The 21,793-nt window shown below is 42.6% G+C and overlaps 1 protein-coding gene across 4 annotated transcripts in view; it reads right to left on the bottom strand.

Annotated features, from left to right (window-relative positions):
• Nucleotides 1–1,143: 1,143 nt before the first annotated feature.
• fynb (FYN proto-oncogene, Src family tyrosine kinase b) overlaps nucleotides 1,144–21,793 on the bottom strand; it is a 76,189-nt gene continuing 55,539 nt past the window's right edge. For 2 of the 4 annotated variants that reach the window (XM_030046843.1, XM_030046842.1), the window contains 10 exons: nucleotides 18,222–18,320; nucleotides 15,821–15,924; nucleotides 14,717–14,866; nucleotides 10,064–10,228; nucleotides 9,563–9,718; nucleotides 8,164–8,343; nucleotides 6,906–6,982; nucleotides 5,401–5,554; nucleotides 3,967–4,098; nucleotides 1,144–3,171 (listed from right to left, as the gene is read on the bottom strand). In XM_030046843.1, the coding sequence (XP_029902703.1) occupies nucleotides 2,963–3,171; nucleotides 3,967–4,098; nucleotides 5,401–5,554; nucleotides 6,906–6,982; nucleotides 8,164–8,343; nucleotides 9,563–9,718; nucleotides 10,064–10,228; nucleotides 14,717–14,866; nucleotides 15,821–15,924; nucleotides 18,222–18,320 (1,426 nt within the window). In that variant the 3' untranslated portion in view covers nucleotides 1,144–2,962. The remainder of the gene's footprint in view (nucleotides 3,172–3,966; nucleotides 4,099–5,400; nucleotides 5,555–6,905; nucleotides 6,983–8,163; nucleotides 8,344–9,562; nucleotides 9,719–10,063; nucleotides 10,229–14,716; nucleotides 14,867–15,820; nucleotides 15,925–18,221; nucleotides 18,321–21,793) is intronic. The other 2 variants (XM_030046845.1, XM_030046844.1) reach the window with 2 other exon arrangements.

Genomic DNA, 21,793 nt, shown 5'->3' with positions numbered 1-21,793 from the left:
CACTTCAGTCAATAATCCATGATGAAAATGTGTTGGTATTGTTTTTCTTGTCCCTGCTCCAGACTTTATTATCTCGGGTGCTGAGCGCTGCGTCCACCTGGCAGCGGCTCCCTGCTCCCCTGCAGGAGCTCCACACCACTCGTACCAGGCTCTTCACACCTCCGCAGGCGCCTCGCTGTGTTCAGGATGTTGTACTACAGGACCCGGCCTGTTAGGAAGAGCGAAAGGTATGACGGGAGTTTCCCTCCTTCTCTATTAAGTTTTCTCACTGAATGTTTAATGAGTGATAATTGGAAGTTCCCCCTCATTAAAACTACAGTGAATGAGGGAATATGACCAGGATGCACATTACCATTAATTATGAATGGACTGATATGGGGTTTTTAAGCTCCATACCCACACTGATCCCACATTTTTACACTGATGGTTGATATTCAGTATGCTTAAAAGTGTCTATTTGTATGCCAAATGATTATAGGTATTCCCTCACAATTTACTGTTAAACTCTAAAACACTCTATGCTATCACCATTGCACCTGTTCGACAGGGAAAACTCTGGGATTCATTATTCATCAGGTGTTTAAATGAGGGGTTACAGTCAAACCTAATGAAGCAATTAAATGAATGAATACAATGTGCCAAGAAAATATAATTTCACTGGAGTTCTTAGAGACTGAATGAATGAACCAAAAAAACACATCAGAGATCGGAGATGATGGGGATCAGGGATAACATCACTGAACAATATATCAGTATAACCCTAACTGCTATTAATAGTTGTATTATTTTGAGTATGCATTCTCTACATTTATTTCTCAACACTTTTTTTCTGCAGTGTTATATTTATTATATTATTTATTATTATTTAGATTTATTTTAAATTGACTTCTTTGTTAATGTTTTATGACATCTTGTACCAGTTCCTGAAAAAAAGGTAGCTCTTTGTCCATTCTTGCCATTATATCTGCATTTTCTCTCTTCTTAGAGCCATTAACACACACACACACACACACACACACACACACACACACACACACACACGTACACAATCCCATGCGCACAAAATGCTTTCAGTGCAAAAACGACGGATGTGGAAAAAAAGTGTCTTGGAAAGAGTGTAAAATGTTTATTGTCCTTTTTTTGAATTTCAAACGCCAAATCACCGAATTAACAAAACATTAATGTTAAAAAAATGGAAATGAAAGATATAAACAAGGGAAGTTACCGACACTTAAAAACCATTTCGCTGTACAACTGAAAAATGAGGGATTTCCATCAGCCATGAAACCGTCTGCAGTGAGACCAGAGACTGCAGGGACCCGCGAGTGAAACAGACCCCTGATGCGGGCTTGGGTTCAACTAATTTTCAATTCAATCAATTCAGGAAGAGGACTCGCCTCCAAATCCAAACCTCAAAAACTTTTTGCCAACCTTTCTATTTTGAACGGAGTGAATTTCAAGTCAATTGGCCCTAGCCCTGTCCCGAAAACACAGTATGACCAACTCTTAAAAGATATATCACTTAAAAAGGTTAAATAAAAGCATACTCTGTAAAAACCAAAGACTCAAATACTTATAGAATATAGCCTTGTCAGTAAAACATAAAATTAGAAGTAACTAAAAAAGGAGGTGGTCCATCCAGAGGGTTTGGCTGCAGGTTTGCATCCTGCAGGCTCAAGTTGAGGATTGTGATTATTGAGGTGCAGGAAACAGAGAAAATGCCTTTTTGTCCATAGAGAAGGGAAACTTGACTTCCCTCGAAACATCGCTTCACGGCATGGAGAGAAACGAGAACCGTGACGAGAGGCCTTGAGGAATGACGGTTAAAATGAAAACTCTTGTGTACAAGTTAAAAATAAGATGTACATACTTTTTCTCTTCTTAAATTAAATTAAAACGCAGGTCCTTCCAGCACGCACAAAAACAAAACCTGTGGTAGAAAGACAGGAAAGATTCCCACCCATATTTTTTTTTGTTTGTTTTTGGAAACCTTACATAAGCGAGGAAAGATATGTTCAGAAGTGTCATCCTTACACGCTCGGCTGTAATTTACAAAATGTAACGTACATCATTTGTAAAATAACCTTGTTCCATACAGTGGTAGCCTAACAACTAGCGCTCTGAGGAAGGCAAAGCTGTTTTTTTTCCCCCCACACCACATGGAGTGAGTAAAACACAACAGAGTAAATTCATGAGAGGCAGCGCAACGAAAAGGAAAAGTTGATGGAGGACTGCATCATGCGCGTCTGAAGAAGCCTCTGCAATGCTATTAAATGAGGAGTCAAGAATAAAGCAATACGTTTGGGGGTGAATTTCTTTCTTTTTTTTTTTATACATTATGGAAAACATAACAAAACAAAAAAAAATATAAGAGAGGCTTCCAATTCAATCTTTAGAAAATAATACAAGCGCTATCGCACCACTTACAGACTGGCAGTGCCTGTTCAGGTGCACCTCTGAGATGGTTCTCTTCCTCCGTCATTTCCTTACCACTTTCGCCGTCCTCCTCATCCTTATTATTTTTTTTTTTGTGCAGGAGAAAATAAAGTCAAAATTCTTCAACAGAGGCAAACAAATAAACAAAAACTAAAACAAGCCTTTTCTCTTATTTACATTGAGTACAGGTATTTCATTGCATTATCACAGCCCCAGCCAATTCTGTCCATCCTCCCTCCCTTTCTCCCACCCAGCCGGGGATTTGCACATAACTCATATTCTCCCCTTAACTGATCACATTCGCAGTTTATCTCGGTATTGGCCACAGAGAGTGTGTTGGAGACTGAGGGATGACGGGGCAGGGGGGCGGGGAAACTGAAATGCTCGGTTGAGCTGAGGAAGCTGTACAGGTCCCTAAAGGATGGGGAGGCAGGCTGGGAAGGCTTCAGAGCTCTGGTTTTTAGCCAGTCCTGTTCCAGCTTGAGCCCACCCCAGCCTCGCCCAGTCCAGACCGGCCTGGAAGGGTTTAGAGGTTGTCCCCAGGCTGATACTGAGGCTCGGTCGCCGTGAAGTAGTCCTCCAAGAAAGCCTGAAGGTACTCGAAGGTGGGCCGCTCCTCCGCGTCCTTCTTCCAGCACTGAATCATCAGCTCATGCAGGGAGATGGGGCAGTCCTGGGGGCAAGCCATCCTGTAACCTCGCTCCACTTGCTCCAGCACCTCGCGGTTGTTCATGCCTGGATATCAAACACAGACAAGGTGGCTAAGTGCACACAGGGGCTCTTAAACCAATCAATCGGACAGTTCTGTGGGAGAGAAGGCGCTTTGATTTTGCTCGATGACCTTCAACATAAACAGACAGAGGTTTAAAACCCCAGTGGTATCAGTCTTTTCTGAAATCGCTCCAGTCTGCGGGGCCTTTTAACCGAGATGAGGAGCGGTCCAACTCGCAGGATCTTTTAAAGGTTCACTGTCTCTTTTGTGTGAAACAAAGAGCCCAGCATCACTGAGGAGCCAGTGACGGCCTCTCAAAGCTGCTAAGACATCTGTTAGTATGATGCTGTTCCCTTCGCCCCGGCCCCCATTGCGTGCTAACCTTCCTCACCTTCTCCCTCGTGCAAATCAGCCCACCAGGCCCATCTGGACAAACATGTGTTTCCCCTCCCTGCGTGAACCCGAGCTCTCAGTACACTCAGTGCACTCAGCCCAGACTCTCTCTTTTTCTCTCTGTCTCCCTTTGAAAATCAAGTTGTCCCACAGGCAAGCCACAGATTAAGGGTTATCTCAGATTCTGGCCGGGAAATGAAGGTTACCCAAGCGTTAAAGAACCTTTTACTCACCATAAACAGCAGGAGGGGCCGACTGTTGTCATAGAAAAAGCTGTGTTTGCTTTAGTAACTACTCAGTGTTTAATGCAGGCTTCACCTTATCAAGCGGCTTTATCGACGCGATCCCACCCCGAGCGGCTCCAGGTGAAAGCTATACACCACGCAGAGCCTCTCTCTATCCCATTAACCCTTTCCCTTCCTCACCTGGGTAAGGCACCCGGCCCTTGGTGACCAGCTCTGTGAGCAGGATGCCGAATGACCACACATCGGACTTGATGGTGAACTTCCCGTACAGCGCGGCCTCCGGGGCGGTCCACTTGATGGGGAACTTGGCGCCTGTAAGAAAGCAAACACATGAGCATGAATGAACCACGTACATCGGTGCTTCTGCAGGTTGATGTATGTAACCCGTACTTGCGCTGCTGTGGGTATGGTGATCATTGTTGCATACAAACTCCTTATGAGCAATGCAAACTCAAGCGAGCTGCAGTTGACAATGCAATCATTTCTGGTGCTGGTGTCACTCGACCCTCACCACCCCAGCTGTCACCTGTTTAGATTTGCTTTTTACGCACAGGCCGAGATCTGTGCACTCCCTGATTCATCGCCCATTCTCGGCGAGCTCAGGAGTGCATAACAGCCGATCTATCTGCCAAAACCGAAAAGCGCATTTCCATGTCACTCGGAAAAATAAATTGCTTAAAGAATAGGTTGGCAAAAAATAGGTTTCAACCCAGACCACAGTAAGATGTTGATTCCCATCATTTATAATTGCACAGAGCACGAGCTAACTGCTAGCTTTAGTGATGAGAAACACACCGCTGCAGTTTATTGCTAACTTCAACACAGTCTAACAGGGCACTTGTTTTGAGTCTCTGAAAATGGAAAGCTAACAGTAGAGTCACGTATGTCTTGAAATCATCCACTAAAAAGGCTGCAAACAGTGCTTCCTAAAAGTTGTTATTTTGCATTAAAGATAATAAAATTATTTGCATCCACCTCATTGTCCTGCTGGCTATCTATCTATCTACTGTTTCAGTATAAGAATACTGAACAGTAGATATTGAGGAACTATTTAACTATTCTACAAATTTCCTGTTTTCAAAAGAGAGATTTAGAATAGTTTCTGAGAGGCTAAAAAAAAACAGAGGGACCCACAGGACAATGCTGAAGGCTAATAATTTACAAGAAGGTGCAGCAAAGTTGTCAGTGTTGGTTGAAAAGTACTAGACTTTATTTCCAATATGTCACTTTCCATTACACTATACTATGTGTGGAAGCATTAATGCCTGGTCTTTACAGGAGAAAAGCAATGAATGCACTTTCTGGTTTCATATGATCTTTCTCACCCTATCTCTCCCTCTCTTAATCTCTCTCTCTCTCTCTCTGTCTCTCTGTCTCTCTCCGTCAGGCCCAGGGAGTGTCTGGTATCTGCTTCAGGGTAACAGACCGACAGTGAGCACATGTTTGGAGCTCACTTTTGATTGTGGCTTCACTGGCGACCATTTGGTAGACATTGTGGCGGGGCGTGTTGCAAATTTTGTGGCCCAGTGAGAGAATTCCCTCCATGACCTAATGCAGCTGAGCATGTGTGTGCGTACGTGTGCATGAATGCTGGATTGGAGAGGGAGCGTTCACCTTGCCGAGCTGTGTATTCGTTGTCTTCGATCAGCCTGGCCAGTCCGAAGTCGGCGATCTTGCACACCAGGTTGTCTCCGACGAGGATGTTGGCTGAGCGCAGATCTCTGTGGATGTAGTTCATCCTCTCGATGTACGCCATGCCTGCTGCCACCTGAACCACAGCAACACGGCACAGTGAGCAGGGCTGCACAACACTGACTGAGACGTTATCTTGGCGGTATGTTTTTTTTTTTTCTTAAAACTGCAATTTGTGATATGATTTGGAAACCGCCGCCAGAGGTTTTTCCGAATAATTACTAGATTTTGCTACCACACTGTTCGAAACTACAGAACTAAAGTGCAGGAAAGGTGCTCATAAATTAAAAATAATACTGGCTGGAGGAGAAAATAATATGATATCCCTTATAATGTATCCAGTTTTAATGAAAGTGGATTTGTAGGCAAGTGATTCTGCACAGCACTGAAATGAGCTACAGAGGAAGCAATTTGAAACACATTTCCTAAAAGAAAAACACTGCAGCTTCTTGAGATTTTCAATAGTCAATAGAATTCATATCTCAGATTTAGCCTTTTCTAATTAAACAAGCGAACAAATACATAAATAACATACTGTTACTTTGAGAAATACATATTTTTTCATTGCTGGAGGTCAGAAAACAGAGAATTAGCAAGAAGCAGGGTTTTGGAGGTTGCTTTCAAAGGCCATCTGTTATGTGCTAAAAATACAAAAAATTCAAATGCAAACACAAGATGCAGCACCAAGGGATGAACACATCACACAATTATTTTGGAGAAATATTAGTTTCCTATGATATGTCATGGGTTGAAGAATAAGATGTAGAGATGTGCAGCGCTTGCCATCTCTTATTGCATCTCCTATCAGGTGATCTGTTCACTGAAAATGCCGAGGCACAGGCATTAGGTATTAAATTCACATGCAGGAGACCTACATTCAGTCAAAATGGCTTCATTACAGGGTGTACAGCAGTTACATGAAGTATGAATTAGGGGTGGGCAAAAACTGATACAGCATAGTACTGCAATATTTTGTGTGGCAATATTGTATCGATCCACAGACGGCAAGTATTGATACTATATCGCAAAGAATCCGTTTTGCTGCAACAAAAATGACCGAAGTGAGATGAAAAGATGAAGGATGAAAACTTCATCTTATTAAAAATCAGATGTTGGCAAAGTGTGACATCACCTAGTCTATGGTGGCTGGTGATGATGTCAATGTGAGTGGTGACATCTTGCAAATCGCAATACATCTCTATACATGTTACTGCAACACACAGCATTAAGGCAAAATGTTTAAAATCGCAGCAGTATTGTGACTTTATCGTGACTTAAGTATCGTGATTATATCGTATCGTGGGGCAGCAAAGGGCCTGAGCTCAGATTCAAACCCAGGACGCTGCGGTCAGGAGGTAACAAGCAGTAAGCGCTCTCTGAATAAACTTTAAACCCCGAAGTAAAAGACTCTTTCTGTCACCACATACCTGTGCTGCCATGTCCACCAGGTTGGGCAGCTTCAGTCCTCGTCCTTCTCCATCCTTCAAAAAGTCCAGAAGGCTTCCTACAGCGCACACACACACACACACACAGATTTTTAATGTCATTATATGTACAGATATAGGCACAGACGGAGGCTTACATTTTATATAATGCTCCACTGATTCTTTGTCTCGCTGATCCCTGGAGGAATTGGTGCTATTTTTCTTATTTTGCTGTTTTAAGCAATCCCAAACCACATGCAGTGATCTCACAAACAAACCGTCTGAGAGACAAGAGGTTTGGTTTACAATTTACCTACTCAATTCTACTTTACATCATCTGAGAGACGATGTACGCTTCGGCAATCATGAGAGATAAATACGGGATGTGACGATAACCGCAAATATTTCTACATTCATGACATTTCACACTGCATCCTTTTTTTTTTTTTTTTTTTTTTTTTTTTTTTAAAGAGACATTCATTCCAAGTTAATGGGCTGACCTCGACGTTGGAGTCCCTGCATGCCACAAACACAATGATGCACATCAAAGTTTCCATTCTTGCAGTCTGTGTTTAATGTGCATCCACAGCTCTTTCTTGTGGCCTTCCTAAATTCCACTCCAGTTTGAAGGACTGTTCAGCAGGCCTTAATCACTGCCACTTTGAAACACAGGCTTTACCATATGAAAACAGTTAAAGTCATTCAAACTGAAATGGAACAATACGCTTTTTCTTAAACAAAAATATATACGAAACTGAAAGTTTGAGGCAACAACTTCGCCTGAAATGTCTGTAAAATGTAACTTTGTTGTCGATGTGGAAATGGCTTATTTTCCTGTGTGCACTGTGTGTGTACCTGTGCATGTGTGAACAGTGAAAGTGCATGTCTGTGTGAATGTGTGTGTATTTAAGTGAATCACAGTGTGTGTATGTGCATGCTTACAAGAGTGCCTGTGTTTATGCTTGCATGCAGTGCCTTGCAAAAGCATTCACACCCTTTTGACTTTTTGGACATTTTGTTGAGCTATTATTATATTTTTTGCTAGAGTGGCATTCCTGCACTACTGATTTCTTAGATACTTATTCTCACATAAAGTTCCACTATTTTGTTTGCACGCTGATAAAAGAGTTAAGACTAAAAATCCTGAACAAAGACATTTTGAAAAGCACAGGAAAATGTGCACAAATTCAAGGGCTGTGAGTTTTGAAAGGGACATTGTGTGTGTGTCTACGTCCACGTTTGGGTGTGTGTGTTTATCTACCTTTGCCCATGTACTCGGTGACAATGTAGATGGGCTCCTCAGACACCACGGCGTACAGCTGCACCAGCTTGTCGTGGCGGAGCTTCTTCATGATCTGAGCCTCCTCCAGGAAGGACTCGGGGGACATGGTGCCAGGCTTCAGAGTCTTCACTGCCACCTTAGTGGTGCCGTTCCACGTTCCTGGCACCCGCAGACACACTGGCATCAGTACGGCAGCCACATCGATTCATATTCAAATCACGACATTTCAAAGCAAGACTTGACAACCCTGCTGTCTAAATTGAACAAATGATTGGCGGGTGAGAGGCAACTGTACTCACGAGTCGAAAACAAGGGGAAAGTCTTGCTTTGAAATGACAATGAGGCAAACATGCAACACAGAACTAGATAAAAATGCAGGAATCAGCTTGCCTTTAATTCACTTGTATAAAGGTTGTCCGATAATTAAATGGGTAAGAGATTTATAGGAGACCTTGATTTGAAATGGCTTTAAAAAGCCAGCAGAGAGATCCAGCAGGGTTTTAAGACCCACAATATGCCAACACGGGAGTAGATAATCCTTTGTAGGATGATTAACAAAAGCAATAGTCCTGTAAGCTCCGCACTGGTTGCACGCCAGTTTACTGTAACACACTATGGCAATGCCAGCGCTCGCTCTGCACTGCCTTGAGCTATTGTATCAGAGCAGGCATAGAAAGATAGGGATCTCTGTAATCACTCCAAGACAACAGTGATTCATTTGTCTCATTCTGTGACAGTAATGGATGCAGAAATATCAGAAGTGACCTAAAGGCAAGACAGACCCAAGTCAGTTGACATTTGGTTGAGACATGTGTTTTGTGCAGCAGGCGGTGAGTTTAGGGGTTTTAATTTAAGAGTGAGCTCATAAATCCCAAAGTGGGCTTCATTAGTGACACAGCTGTGCAGCCACTTTGGGAGCGGGTGCTGGTCACCTGCTGGGCTGTGAGGTAACAGGATCCCAGAGGGTTGGGTGTTGTTTGGGGAGAAGCCCCATCCCCAAGCCATGTCTAATAATGTTATACAATAACAGAGTACATCCCTGATTCTTGGAGGAATCAGGGATGAATAGGAAATTTTATTTCTCGGTGCTCAAAGCCTTGTTTTGTGGATTATGTGTTACAGAATAAACAGGGAAAATCCTGCAGGGATCCTGAAGAGGGAAAAGATAACACACGCTTTCATCTCCAATTAGACAATAAATTGCAAATTGTTTTTTTTTTTTTTTTTTTTTTTTTTTTTTTTCATTTTGGCAAGTTTAAAAATTTTGGTAAAACGGATTAACGGAAAACCTCACATTTACTTCCAGGACGCCCCCCTGGAGTGAAAATCAAAGCAAAAAAAACAACAAAAAAGATGGTATTTTTGGGAGGTTTCTTACCACACCACACATCAGCAAAACATCCCGCCCCCAGCTTTACTTCCAACATAAGTGTGTCTCTGCTGATCTCCCAGGCGTCATGAGTCAGGCCCACAGTGTCAGGGGTGTAGGTCACACACACGCCAGTTAAATTAAAGCACAAACCATCCGCACTCTCTACAGGGGAGGGAAGGGAAGGCAAGGCACACAGGGTTAACTACCAGGGTATGGGTCATGCAATGAGGGAGATGGAAGGACAACACATTTGTACTGTGACGGCAGAGTCTCCTGACACAGGTCTTAAGTGATTTCCAAATGTTTTGGGAGGATGGGGGGGTCACAAAGTATTTTATTTCTTTGGCAAAATCCCCAAACTGAGAATTAACAAAACTTCCTGCCCCATTTTCTCATTTTATCCCCTCCTGGGCCATATTATTTGGAGTCTGGTGTCTCTGCCGCGTCAGTGTGGCTCTTCCATGCAACCTCTCGGCCGGACGTTACGGAGGTAATCCGGATCCGTACCCATCCAGACCTCCCCAAACTGCCCATTCCCAAGACGCTTGATCAGCTGCAGCGACTCCCGCGGAATCTCCCACACGTCTTTGGTTTTGACGGACAGGTCGGTGAGGCGGGGCATCCCTTTGTGGCAAGGTACGACCAAGCGACAGCAAAGCCCAGCAGCTCGGTCTGCGCAGCGGGAGAGCCATGTGTTCGCACATACACACCAAAAAAAAAAAAAAAAAGCCACACAAATAAAGCATAAAGAGAGACACAGAGAGAAAACTGAGTCAGCAAAGCAACCTGGGAAAGAGAAAGAGGGAAGCAGCGGACCGGTAAAGTTGAACTCTCAAAGCAACGTGGACAACAATGAGAAGAGGACAAGTAGACATCGAAAATCAATTCCTTTCTTGCACGCTGTCTGGACTACATGCAGACTGCTTCCAGGTCAGAGGGTCCAGCAGTAATCAGTCTAATGCACTCCGCCCTGATCCTTACTGATCATCACATCTGAGAAAATGCCACCCGGCTCTCTCTCTCTCTATGTGAGAGGGGTTCTGTCACCACTGAGACAGAGAGAGAGAGAGGGAGAGAGAGAGAGAGAGAGGTGCTTTTCACAGTCAAAACATCCTGATAAAATAAGGGGACACCTTGACATTTTGGATTTTTGGCACTTATGTTTCATCACCAGGAACATCGTGTTCGCCCTCCTGGGAACAGTCCACACAAAGCCGATCTACTTTGTATCATTTACTCAACCTAAGCTGTCAAGAAAGTCTGGCAAAAAAAAAAAAAAAAAAAGTTTTCTATTGCCTGTGTCACAGAGAACGAAGGTCCCAGGAACTGCAAGTCATTTCTGTTAGAATGGAGTTGTTTGGTGCCTTTGACCAACAGCAACAAAAAGAATAGAAATTAGTGTATTAAGCCTCACTGGAGCCAATGAACCAGCAGGCCAGTCGCACACAGGCGCCTGTGCACGAAGCCTTTTCACAGATAAGGTTTATGCTTTAGTTTTGGACATTTTTGAACATGCAAATGAAAAGTAAAGCCTTGGATCATGTTGTTTTCATATTTCTAAGTTGCTAAACAGCTCCTTGCTGACAGAAGAGGATACAGATGTTTGTCATTTTTGTTCTGTTCTCTCTGGAAGAATAAATGGTGCAAAATAGCTTTCGGGTTAAGAATTCCTTTAAAATGGCAAACTAGTTATGATCCTTGGTTTTTGTGAGTTACATAAACAAAGCTAGCAACCCTGTTTAGGGACCAACACGTTAATGTTAAAACTTTCACCTTTATGTTTTTTATGTCTTTATTTTCGTCTTGTGGCGGCCAAGTCCTGCTGAACGAATATCAGGGAAATCCTACTGTAATTTGCGCTGATGACGGTGAAACCACGTGAAGCCACAAGTGCGGGCACAGGTTTGTATAAGAACAATGCGGCTGAGGTAATGGCTCACTTTGGCTAATGGCATCCATGATTCCCACGCACTTTACGATAATGACGGTAATTGCCAAGAGATAGCTCGGCGTGTCAGTCGCTCTTCTGGGAAATGTATGTGTGCCGCTGTGGTTAAACATGAAGATGGGCGGCAGTGATTTTCTATGCCATGCAATACATTAACAGCCATGCTTGTTTAGGCGCCGCTCCTCTGTGAGTGGTGCTCTAACTGCTTCCAAGCTGATGGTTTCTAACCGTATAGCTGTCATTCAAGGTGATGACACCATGCAGTCTGTGACATGAAATCGAGCCTCTCTCGCTTCACTCAGGAGGAAGTGGACCTGTTTGCCTGTCATCGATTAAGCCAGGGGAACGGGACGGTGTTTCCATCTGTCCCTTCTAGCTGACATTTAGTGTAACCCCCACCCCGCTGCAGGGATACAGTGATGCCGCCCTGTTGCCAGTGATAAGGCCCCGGGGTGTTTGCACAGGGCAGTAAAGCAGAGATAAAGGCCCTGTGTCTCACCCATGGGAGCGCTTAACCTGTAACTTTGCCATCAAAGCCCATCTGGGCCTCGGCTACTCCGCTCAGGCATCAATACGACACTCTGTTCCTCTGCTGGCTGCCATAAAACCTGTCAATATGGGGGCCGTTTCCACACAAACAGCATCAAAACAGTCCCCATTTCCTAGAAAGGCACGGCATCCTGAAATGATGCATTTTGATCACAGCTAATCTGTCGAATCCCTTGAATTCATTTCAATGACACTGTGCATGTTGCAACTGCAATATCTAATCTGACACGCCTGCAGTTATTTTTTATTCGCAAGCTATAATGAAAATGAATGCCGTTTTTCTCCTCTTTTTGCTGAATCCGTTAAGGTTCGGTGGCTTAAACATGTCATCAGTGAATCTAAGATCCAACAACAAGTGATGTCGTTAAATAATAACAACCCCTGATCAGTTTCAATGAGACACATTTAATCAAGAAAACCCTGAACTAGAGCACATTTTACCGCAACAAGAATGAATTGTGGATTAAAGGTGATTGCGGCATAAGGCTCACTGCAGATCTGATCCTCAAGGCTACACTGATGGCTTTCTCATCTGCTCACTTGCCTCTGAAGGACAGCTACGGTACGTCGTGCCAGATATGCATATGCTCTTTAGCTCTTTAAAAAAAAAAAAAGTTGAAAAGCAGAGGAAAAAAGCAAAAAGGCAATAAAAGCATAAGCCCTGGAAAGCGTTAAGGTCACTGGTAAAAAGGTGCGCTGTCAACTTTGCACGTCTTATGTGGAGTGGCAATAAAAAAAAAAAAAAAAAAAAAAAGCACCGGGTGAGACAGTTAATGTGCCATGACAAAAACACATACAGAAAATCCATAGTGTTGATTTCAGCGCTTAAACGTCGATATGTCAGCATGCCAATTAGAGCATGACAGGAAAAATATCCTTGTCACAGCAAGGGTGAGAACAAATGAGGACAAAGACCGTCTCGAATACATATATATATATATATATCATCATTATTCCTGGTGAGAGAGTGGATAAAAGAGAGAGGGAGACAAACAAGAATAAGTTCATGAAAAGGATGGAGACAAAAAAAAAAAAAAACATGAAAGGGTGAGTACAAGTCAGGACAACGACGGCTGTGCAGTGTGTCTGTCGCTGTCAGAGTTGCAGTGGTCATCTCCTGACGAGGTGTGGGCGGCTGGGACATTTTACAACACACTGCGACACACACACACACACACACAGCCAAGAATAACAAGCTCAACTCTCACATCTGGATGAGCTCACAGTGATGCAAACCCAGACTACTGAGATCTGCCTCTGTCTCTCCCTGTTTTTAACACACTTGGCTCGAGAGTGAGGCGAAAAGAAAAAAGAGCCTCTCCACTCTTGACGGGCTGTACAATGTTTGTTTTTTCAGTCGTGCGACATTAAAAACAAAGTTGGAATTTAGAAAACGGGAGAGTTAATGAATGAATGTATGTATTTTCCGTGCCAAATGCAACTCCTGTGTTTGTGTGTTTAAATGTGCAGGATTTAAGGTGGCATTTCACAGTGAGGGCCTATTTCTGCGTCTGCATGTGAAAATGTAATGCCAACCCAAATGCAATTACGCAGTGTAACAGTGTCTGCTTAATGCATTTCTGGATCAATTTGAGCAAATGGACGCTGGGCAGAGCAGGGGACTGTTGCTATTTGGGCTTTTCAAATGGGGCCACAGTGTCATGCTCCGGCTCCACCATAACAAATCTCACTATGGCAACGTCTGGCTGTTTCCTTTTCTTAATGGAGAGTGGGCAGCGCCGTCCTGCCTGTATTGTGTCCCCCGTGCCAAAGTGGGGCGCATGTGGCTCCAGACATATGTGGTTGCATTGAAAACCAGCCCAATTTGGGGCCACCCTGCTCGCTTCATTGACCATGTTGCATATTATTTGCTCTAATGTTGTAGGTTTAAAGCTGCACCAGGCAAGATTCTCATGTTAAAATACATCCACCTTTTCAGTTCAAATCACAAACAAAAGAGAGGAGCTTCCTATTCCCAGTATTCCCAGCCTCGTTTGCTCCTGGAGTGCACACAATGATGAAAACAAATGCTGCTTTTCTGCAGCACATCAAATTTGATTTTTGCTTATTGGTAAGTTTTTCAAATGTCTATTGCACATGCAATCTTTTTTGCAACCATTTTAGATCTTACAGAGTCAACTGGGAGCTGCTGTTTTCAGAAAAATGAATTAATTTTAGATTTAAGTTGTTTACAAAACTGCAGTTTAAACATCAGGGAAGTTAGTCAAAATGCACTTTGCCGCTATTGTGCAGGTCCATGTTATGAACGAAAACACATTTAAAAATTAATAAAGAAGTGAGTGAATTGAATACAAAATTGAATACGATGATGGTTGAGCCTGCTGCAAAAAGAAAATGCGGTCCTAGAAGTGCGTAATAAACATAATTTCTCACTCATGAAGTCCTTCAAACTTCTGCCATCTGGGGGCGCCAAAGTGCAACGTTGCCTGGTGCAGCTTTAAATTATGCTTTTTTTAAATTGGCTTTTTGCTAATATGACCTTCTGTCTTTACTCCCACCCATCTCCCTGTGTTGTATATCCTACATCATAAACCAGAAAACATCCTAAAAAATAACCTCTAAAAGCAAAAAACCCCTACATTTCTCTGCTTCACCTCAAAATGTCATTTAAAAGGTCACGGCGTATCCCTGAGTCTCCGTACCTGAGTAGTGCTGAACGAGCTGCTGCAGCGTGTCGAACTGAGCGCGGGTGGTGATGTAGTAGCCGCCGCTGTCCAGCTTGCGGATCTTATAGTGCTTCACGTGGTCTCCTTTCACATCGTCCCAGTCCCGTATGGACAAGGAGAAGGCACCTGGGAGGGGGTCGCAGTCAGTGAACATTTCAGTTTGGGAGGAAAACACACACACACACACACACACACACACACACACAAGAGAGTGAGATAGTGAGTCTAAATATTGAAGTCAGAATGTACGAGCTCTTAGAAGTGACGCTGAGTGGTGATTGGCTCGGCTTCTCTGTTTCTTTGTAGATAGTATAGGAGCAAAACAAACACACACTTACAAACACACATGCCGTTCATGTTATCCTAGAAAAAAAAAAACAGTTCATATCTTGGAAATGTTCACGTGTTATTCACTGGATTGCCAACCTCCAATCTCAACTCATTTTATTTTTGAATTTAATAGGAACAGGTCATTTCCCCGCTTGCCCTGAATCCATCCAGATGTGTCTGTGTGATTCGGTGAGGTTTCCAGTCTGCCTTGACCTTCCCTGACCGGCAAACTGTATCTACCCACCTCTAATTCATACTTCCAGGGGGGATCCAGATGAAACCAAATGAAACTCTTTGGCACTGAGGGGCTGTGGATTAGGTCAGATATCTGTGTCATTGCTTTTGGAAAGAGCTGTGAGGTTCCAAATGGGAAATCATGGAAGCCTGAAAACCTCTGGATGGATGGATGGATGGAGAGTGAGTGGTTAAATATCTTTTTTTTTTTTTTTTTTTTTTTGATTTTAGGTGAACTGCTCCTTTTGAAAAGCGAGCCACAGCAGACAACACTCACATTTTGTAAGCAGAATTGAATATGACTGAATATTTTTTTTTATTGCTATTGCCTTTTGACATCCGTGGATATTTTGAAATTCCACATGTGGGCTGCTATGAATGTTTTCTTCCAAGCTGACAGTTCCTATCTTCAGTGAATGTGACATGACATGAATGGGGAAGCACACACACTCACTCACACACACACACACACACATGGTTACACAGGTCGATGACATGAGTGTGTCTGTGGTTTACCCTTCGTGGTTTCGCTCTCCCGGATCAGGTAGGTGCCGCGAAGGTTGCCGGTGGACAGGAGCTGCCTCTCTGCATCCTTACGGCCCAGTTTGCCAAAGTACCAGCTGCGATTAGAGGAGAAAACATTTCAGCCGGAGCTCTCATCCCGAGTGCCAACAGGCAACGAGTGTTTCGGTGTTTTCTGTGTTTCGCTCGAGGATGTGATGCGATCCTGATGCGAACACACTGGCGCTGCTGTGGAAACTGAACTCTGGAGGTTTTGGTCTTCCTGCTTTGGAACTGAAGCCTACTTTTTCTTTTTTTTTTTTAATGTTTTAACTGATGTTAGAAACAAACAAGAAAAAAGCAGATCTTAAGGCTTATCTTTGACTCTGTATGAGGATGCACGGACCAACACTCATTTAGAGGCAAAATGAAGCAGACAAGTTCACGGTATTTCTCCACGCCAGCCGAGTAAAAAAGTGCAATAAAAGTTGAACATGAGACCATTTTGATTTTACTGTCTGATGTTATAAATTACCCTAAATAAATCTGGATTCCCACATCCTCTATCCTGCACATGTGCATCTGGAAGCTACTCCTGATGTAACTACAACAGATAACAATATTGCACTGTAGTCTTTTTTTTCTTGGTAACACTTTATAATAACCATCATTAATTTGTTAATAGTTATTTTTCTGAAATGATAACTACTTATGTTTATTTATTACACAGTAAACTATTTATTGACAATTTATTGTTGCACACATTATAACTATTTATTTATTTATATTAAGTATTTGTTAATAATTTGTGAACCTGTAAGACACTGTTTGTAAATCATCTACAAATATTACAAAGACAGCTGGACCAGATATTTCATAACACTTTGTTAATGGGTATTAATTGTTTTTTCACACTGTCTACAAACAGTATTTGGATGGCTAGTATAAAGGTGCAACTGATGATTATAATATATAATACCTTGTTAAATGGTTAATAAATACTTTGTAAACCATCTATGAATATTATTTGGATGGCTATTATGAAGTTGTAAATACTGCCTTTAATAATTAGTTAATGATTATAACCACAAGCGGTGATTCCCGGGTTCAAGTTGACACAGACCGGGAGAAGTTTAAAGCATCAACATCTTAATTAAAACTATCAAATAACTTTATAATAGCCATCCAAATATCATTTATTGACAGTGTATAAACCATTTTTTAACCATTAACAAAGTGTTACAACAATAAATTTACTAATGATGGTTATATTACAGTGTTACCTTTTTCTTCAGCTTATGTTTATTTTCATTCTGTGCAAGAAGGGTCTTGAGGGTTTTCATTATCCTGATCTGAGACCAGCCCTGCAGCTAGCCTGTCTTACATGGACTGTTGTTGTGACAACAGTCATGAGGCATGTTGGCGTCCTCCCTGCAGACTGCCGCATACAGAACCGCTTAGTCACAGTGTCTAAACCCGGGGAAAAAAAACACATACTCATTCACAGGAGGAGCTGTGGAGACCTTGTGTTTCTAATTAGGAATATTTTTGTCTGACAGAGTAGAGCAGTTCTTCGGACTTTCTACAGTTCCCCAAAAACCTGACTTCTCAAGGCTCCCACACAGGCTGTGACTCCACAACTGAGAGGAGGGAAAAGACACAGAGAGCGTACGCGATATGACACCAAATCGTGAAGCGGCTCCCTCACCCACAGCGGTGGATTTGCGTCGATAAGTGGAGCCGCACCCACACCTCCTCTGTTTTTAATCCCAGCATGCTCCAGAGGGCTTATAATGAGTTTCTGCCTCACAGTGCACCGATTGGATCATTACTCAGAGAAGAGTCTGACTAAAGGTAGGGGGAGGGTTTGTGGCAGCTACTGCACCCACTCAAAAAAGCACAGGTTCATGCTACACACACACACACACACACACACACACACACACACACACACACACACACACTGATGCATATGGTCTGCTTTATTTCCTTGCCATCCTCAAGTGGCACTATGCATTTAAATGAGTAGAGTATGGCACCAACACCGCCAGGGTTTGGGAGTCCATATATTTTCTTCTCATAAATATTCTCACTGACATTTCGAATTCTAAATTTACCTCTTTATAGTGTCACATAAATGTCATTTTATCAGGCAAGAAGAAGCGTCTCCCTGGTAGCGAGGTATAAATTGCGGTATGGGTGATTTTTCGCCACAGTTTTGTCCCTCAGAGGGCTAACTCGACAGATGTGCGGCTGTCAGTCTGCGGCCTTGTGTCCAGTAATCTCATGCTACTTCAGAGCACATCCAAGATGAAAAGTCGGCAGGCACATCCTCCACCGACGTCCCGTGGGTCTCTAAGGAGGACTCATATACCACACACACACACCCACACACACCCACACATGCACTACTCACTCCTCAGCCTGGATGGAGTCCACTGGAGCCACGTAATTACTGGGAATATAGCCGTTTCCACCGGTGGTGAGCGAGCGAGCATCCCACCAGTCCCCTTCACTGGAGAGAGAGACAGAGAGAGAGAGAGGGAGAGAGGGTGAGGGGGAGGGAAAAGAAGTAAAACAGAGGAAGTGCATTAATACATGTCGTTTCGTATTGAACGACGTGCCCTTGTACAGCTGAACACATGCAAAATGCAGCCGCAGCTTCACTGCAGCCCATGTGGAAGCGCATACATGATGTGTGTTTCAGCATTGTGACGACTGTTGGTGTTTAATTTTGCAGCTCAACATCACGCAAATAACTCAAAGGACTTTAGGGAGAACAAACCTACTGCAGATTTAACTGATCATCAATTAGTCACAACACAAAATGATGCAACACAAAATGTGGGCCGATTCAAAGAGGCATATATGAACATATATGCCCCTACACCTGAGAAATCTTGTGATGCATGTTAAATATATAGTCACATGTTAGGCTGATATATGATATATGTTTAGCCCATATATGTTGAACAGTGCAAAACACAGGGATAAACAGTACACAATAAACAATGGAGAGAGCTTACAGACTTCCTGTTGTTACTAAAGTGCAAGAACATTCATGAAGTCATTGTGTATATTGTTTTTTGAAGATGTGCATGGAAACCTATATAAAGTGCATACATGAAAACAACATATTGTCCTTATATGATCATATATGTGCACCCAGACTTGCATAACATATGAATAGGAGGCATGTGTTTGTAAAGATTTTTTAACCTCAATGGGATTTTTTTCCTGGTAAAAAACAGGGAAAATATGCTGCACAGTATTACTGCATGCCCATATGTGAAACTGTGCCAGATTCAAATATGTTGCATATATGAGTCTTTAAAAGGAAACTACAGTATATTCCATAAATATGTAAATCCCCTGTATGTTTATATGTTGCATTTCTGTGTGAGAAGGAGCTGTTCTACATCTAATTAACTGATAATCAATCACAACACAAAGTGATGCGATACAATATGTGGGCCAGCTCACAGAAGGCCTGATGGCTCGGCGGGCGGCGCGTGGCACTGACACTGGCAACGCTCGGGGTCTGTTTACCCCCGGGGCCGCCCACGCTAAAAATGTATTCACTCATGGCGTTCTGATGCACTTTGGCCAACAGCATCCAGAAAATTATACTGTACATTTAATACACAGGAAGCGTTCTATAATTATTGTGACAGTACGCACAGTTAATAGCTTATTATATATATATATATATTTTTATGGTGGCAGCCAATGAGTTCATGAGCTGATGAGGAACAACAGGAGAAAACAGGAAAAAAAATGTTGTTTCATTCAAAAATGTTTCATTATCAGTCTCCCTGCTGTTGATAAATGTATATCAGAGGATTTTGCAGCCGTGATTCAAATCAACAATTCAATTCAGCAGGTATTGGCTACTTTTAGTCAAATTTTCAAATCCACCGTTAATATATCAGACTGTCCTTTTTCTTCTGAAATGAGAAAAACGGGACAACAGAATTACTGAAAACTGTGTATTCTTAAAGAAAAGAAAAGAGGTGAGATCTTTTTTGTGGGGCGTAAATGAAATGATTCGCATCTGTGTCGGCTAAAAATGAGAGATTCATTCTCCTTATTTCTTTTATCTGATTGATGCGGCTGAATTGGGAAAATTTATAATCGATGCATGGACGAACTGAATGAAACGCTCTAGTATTTTACTTTTCCTGCCGCTTCAGCCTCTGCACCCCCCCCACGCCGTGCCTGATATTGGTGATACACAAATGTGGATTTAATCTGCTCTGGTCTTTATGAGGCGCTCTGAATAACGAGTGTCTGCTGAATGCCGAGCAAAGCAAAACAGGAAGAGGAGGAGGAAGGAGGAAGGAGATGAGAGGCTCTTTCAAAGACCTTTCAGCCTGGAAGCCCACGCAGCCATTAGTTAGCCATTTCTCTGATGTCCTTCGTGCTCCTCTTGCCAGCTAACCACCGCCTCTCTTTGGGTCCATCAGTCCCTCTCTCCACCTTTCATCTGTCCAGGCGCATGGGTGCTCCTCTTCTATCTTCTCCTCAACAGATTTCATCTTTTTTTTCCCTTTTTTTTAACTTTCATAACCTCACTCTCTCAGAAGTCCATGTATCATTATCCCCTGTCCTCTGAAAACCCTCAATCATGAGTCCATTTAGCCTTTGTAATTTTAGGCTTATTCATCCTGGAAGATTTTAAATGTTTAAATTTCACTGCACAAATATTAGCACAACCATCAAACATGTGGAAAAGCCTTTTTTTTTTTTTTTTTTTGTATTTTTGTCATATACTACCAGTCATTAGATCGAAAGCTCAGACGGTCGGTTTGAGGATGAAAGCTTGGCTTTAATCCAGTGATCCACTGATGTTCAGGGCCATCATTACTTACAGCAGAGAGCCATGAAATCCAATTTCAACAATTTTCAACATTTTTTTTTCCCACAGATCTAATTATTGTTGTTAATATTACATGGCTCTAGTTTTCCTTGTTGTCCTTGTCCTTATATGTATTTGATTTGATTAAACATGAATGATCTCTGTGGGAAAATTAGCTAAGATATTAAGACTAGACGTGCAAAATTAAAGTAACACAGCTTTGCAGGCTGTGGAGTCGGTGGAAGCCATCCTTAGACACTTGAATACTGTTTTAAAAAAACAACAAAAAACAACAATAACAAAAAAAAAAAAAAAAAAAAAACCAACAGCTTTTGGCGGTGTACCTTGCATTTCTGGGTATGTTTTGTTCTTTGGCCGTGTACTTTTTTCATTCCTGTGGATAACTGGACAAACGCAGAGGAAATGACAGCACCTCCAGATATTTCCAGTTCAGCTGAAAAGGAGTTTGCCTCAAAAATTTCAGCTGTCGAAAACATCAAAGCTGAAACAGCGGGTTTTGGTGCTCGTCAGGTTTTTGTGTTTTAGTGTCTCTCACAATTTAAGAGCAAGGGCTTCCTTCTTTCTTTCTTTCTTTCTTTCTTTCTTTCTGGGCCTGTTTTGCATGTTCAACAATCACACAGGGAAAAGTCCAGCACAGAAGAGGCAGAGACACCAATCTCTACATTGACTGTGGCCTCAGCGATGATGCAGCCATGAGCACTGAGCACGAGCATTTTCGCAAGTGATTAAAAGTCTTGCTCCACTTTCAGCGTTGGTCTCTGCACCTGCAAGCATAACTCATAGCTGAATGCAACATGTTCACACCTGCTCTCCACTGAAAGCCGTTCTGGGAAACGTGGGAAATAAAACAGATTTTAAGAACATGCTGTCTCACACACTTGAGGCTGGTCTGGTAAGCCCGGCGGCCCTCAGAATAACTTCTTAATAAGACTTTTCAGCCTGACCTTACTGGACGTGGCTGCCTTTGGTCACTCGTGGATTGAATCTGTGATCCAGACCCACTGCAGGATCACCAGTCCAGACATAAATGACAACCATATTTATTGTGATGGGGGCGGCTCAGCTCAGTCCGTGAGAAAATCAGGATGGGTAGGATTGAATTGTAGAAG

Source organism: Myripristis murdjan, chromosome 24, assembly GCF_902150065.1.
Source record: "Myripristis murdjan chromosome 24, fMyrMur1.1, whole genome shotgun sequence".
Lineage (NCBI taxonomy): Eukaryota > Metazoa > Chordata > Actinopteri > Holocentriformes > Holocentridae > Myripristis > Myripristis murdjan.
The sequence above is the reverse complement of the archived record's forward strand: the minus strand, read 5'-3'. Positions and strand labels throughout refer to the sequence as shown.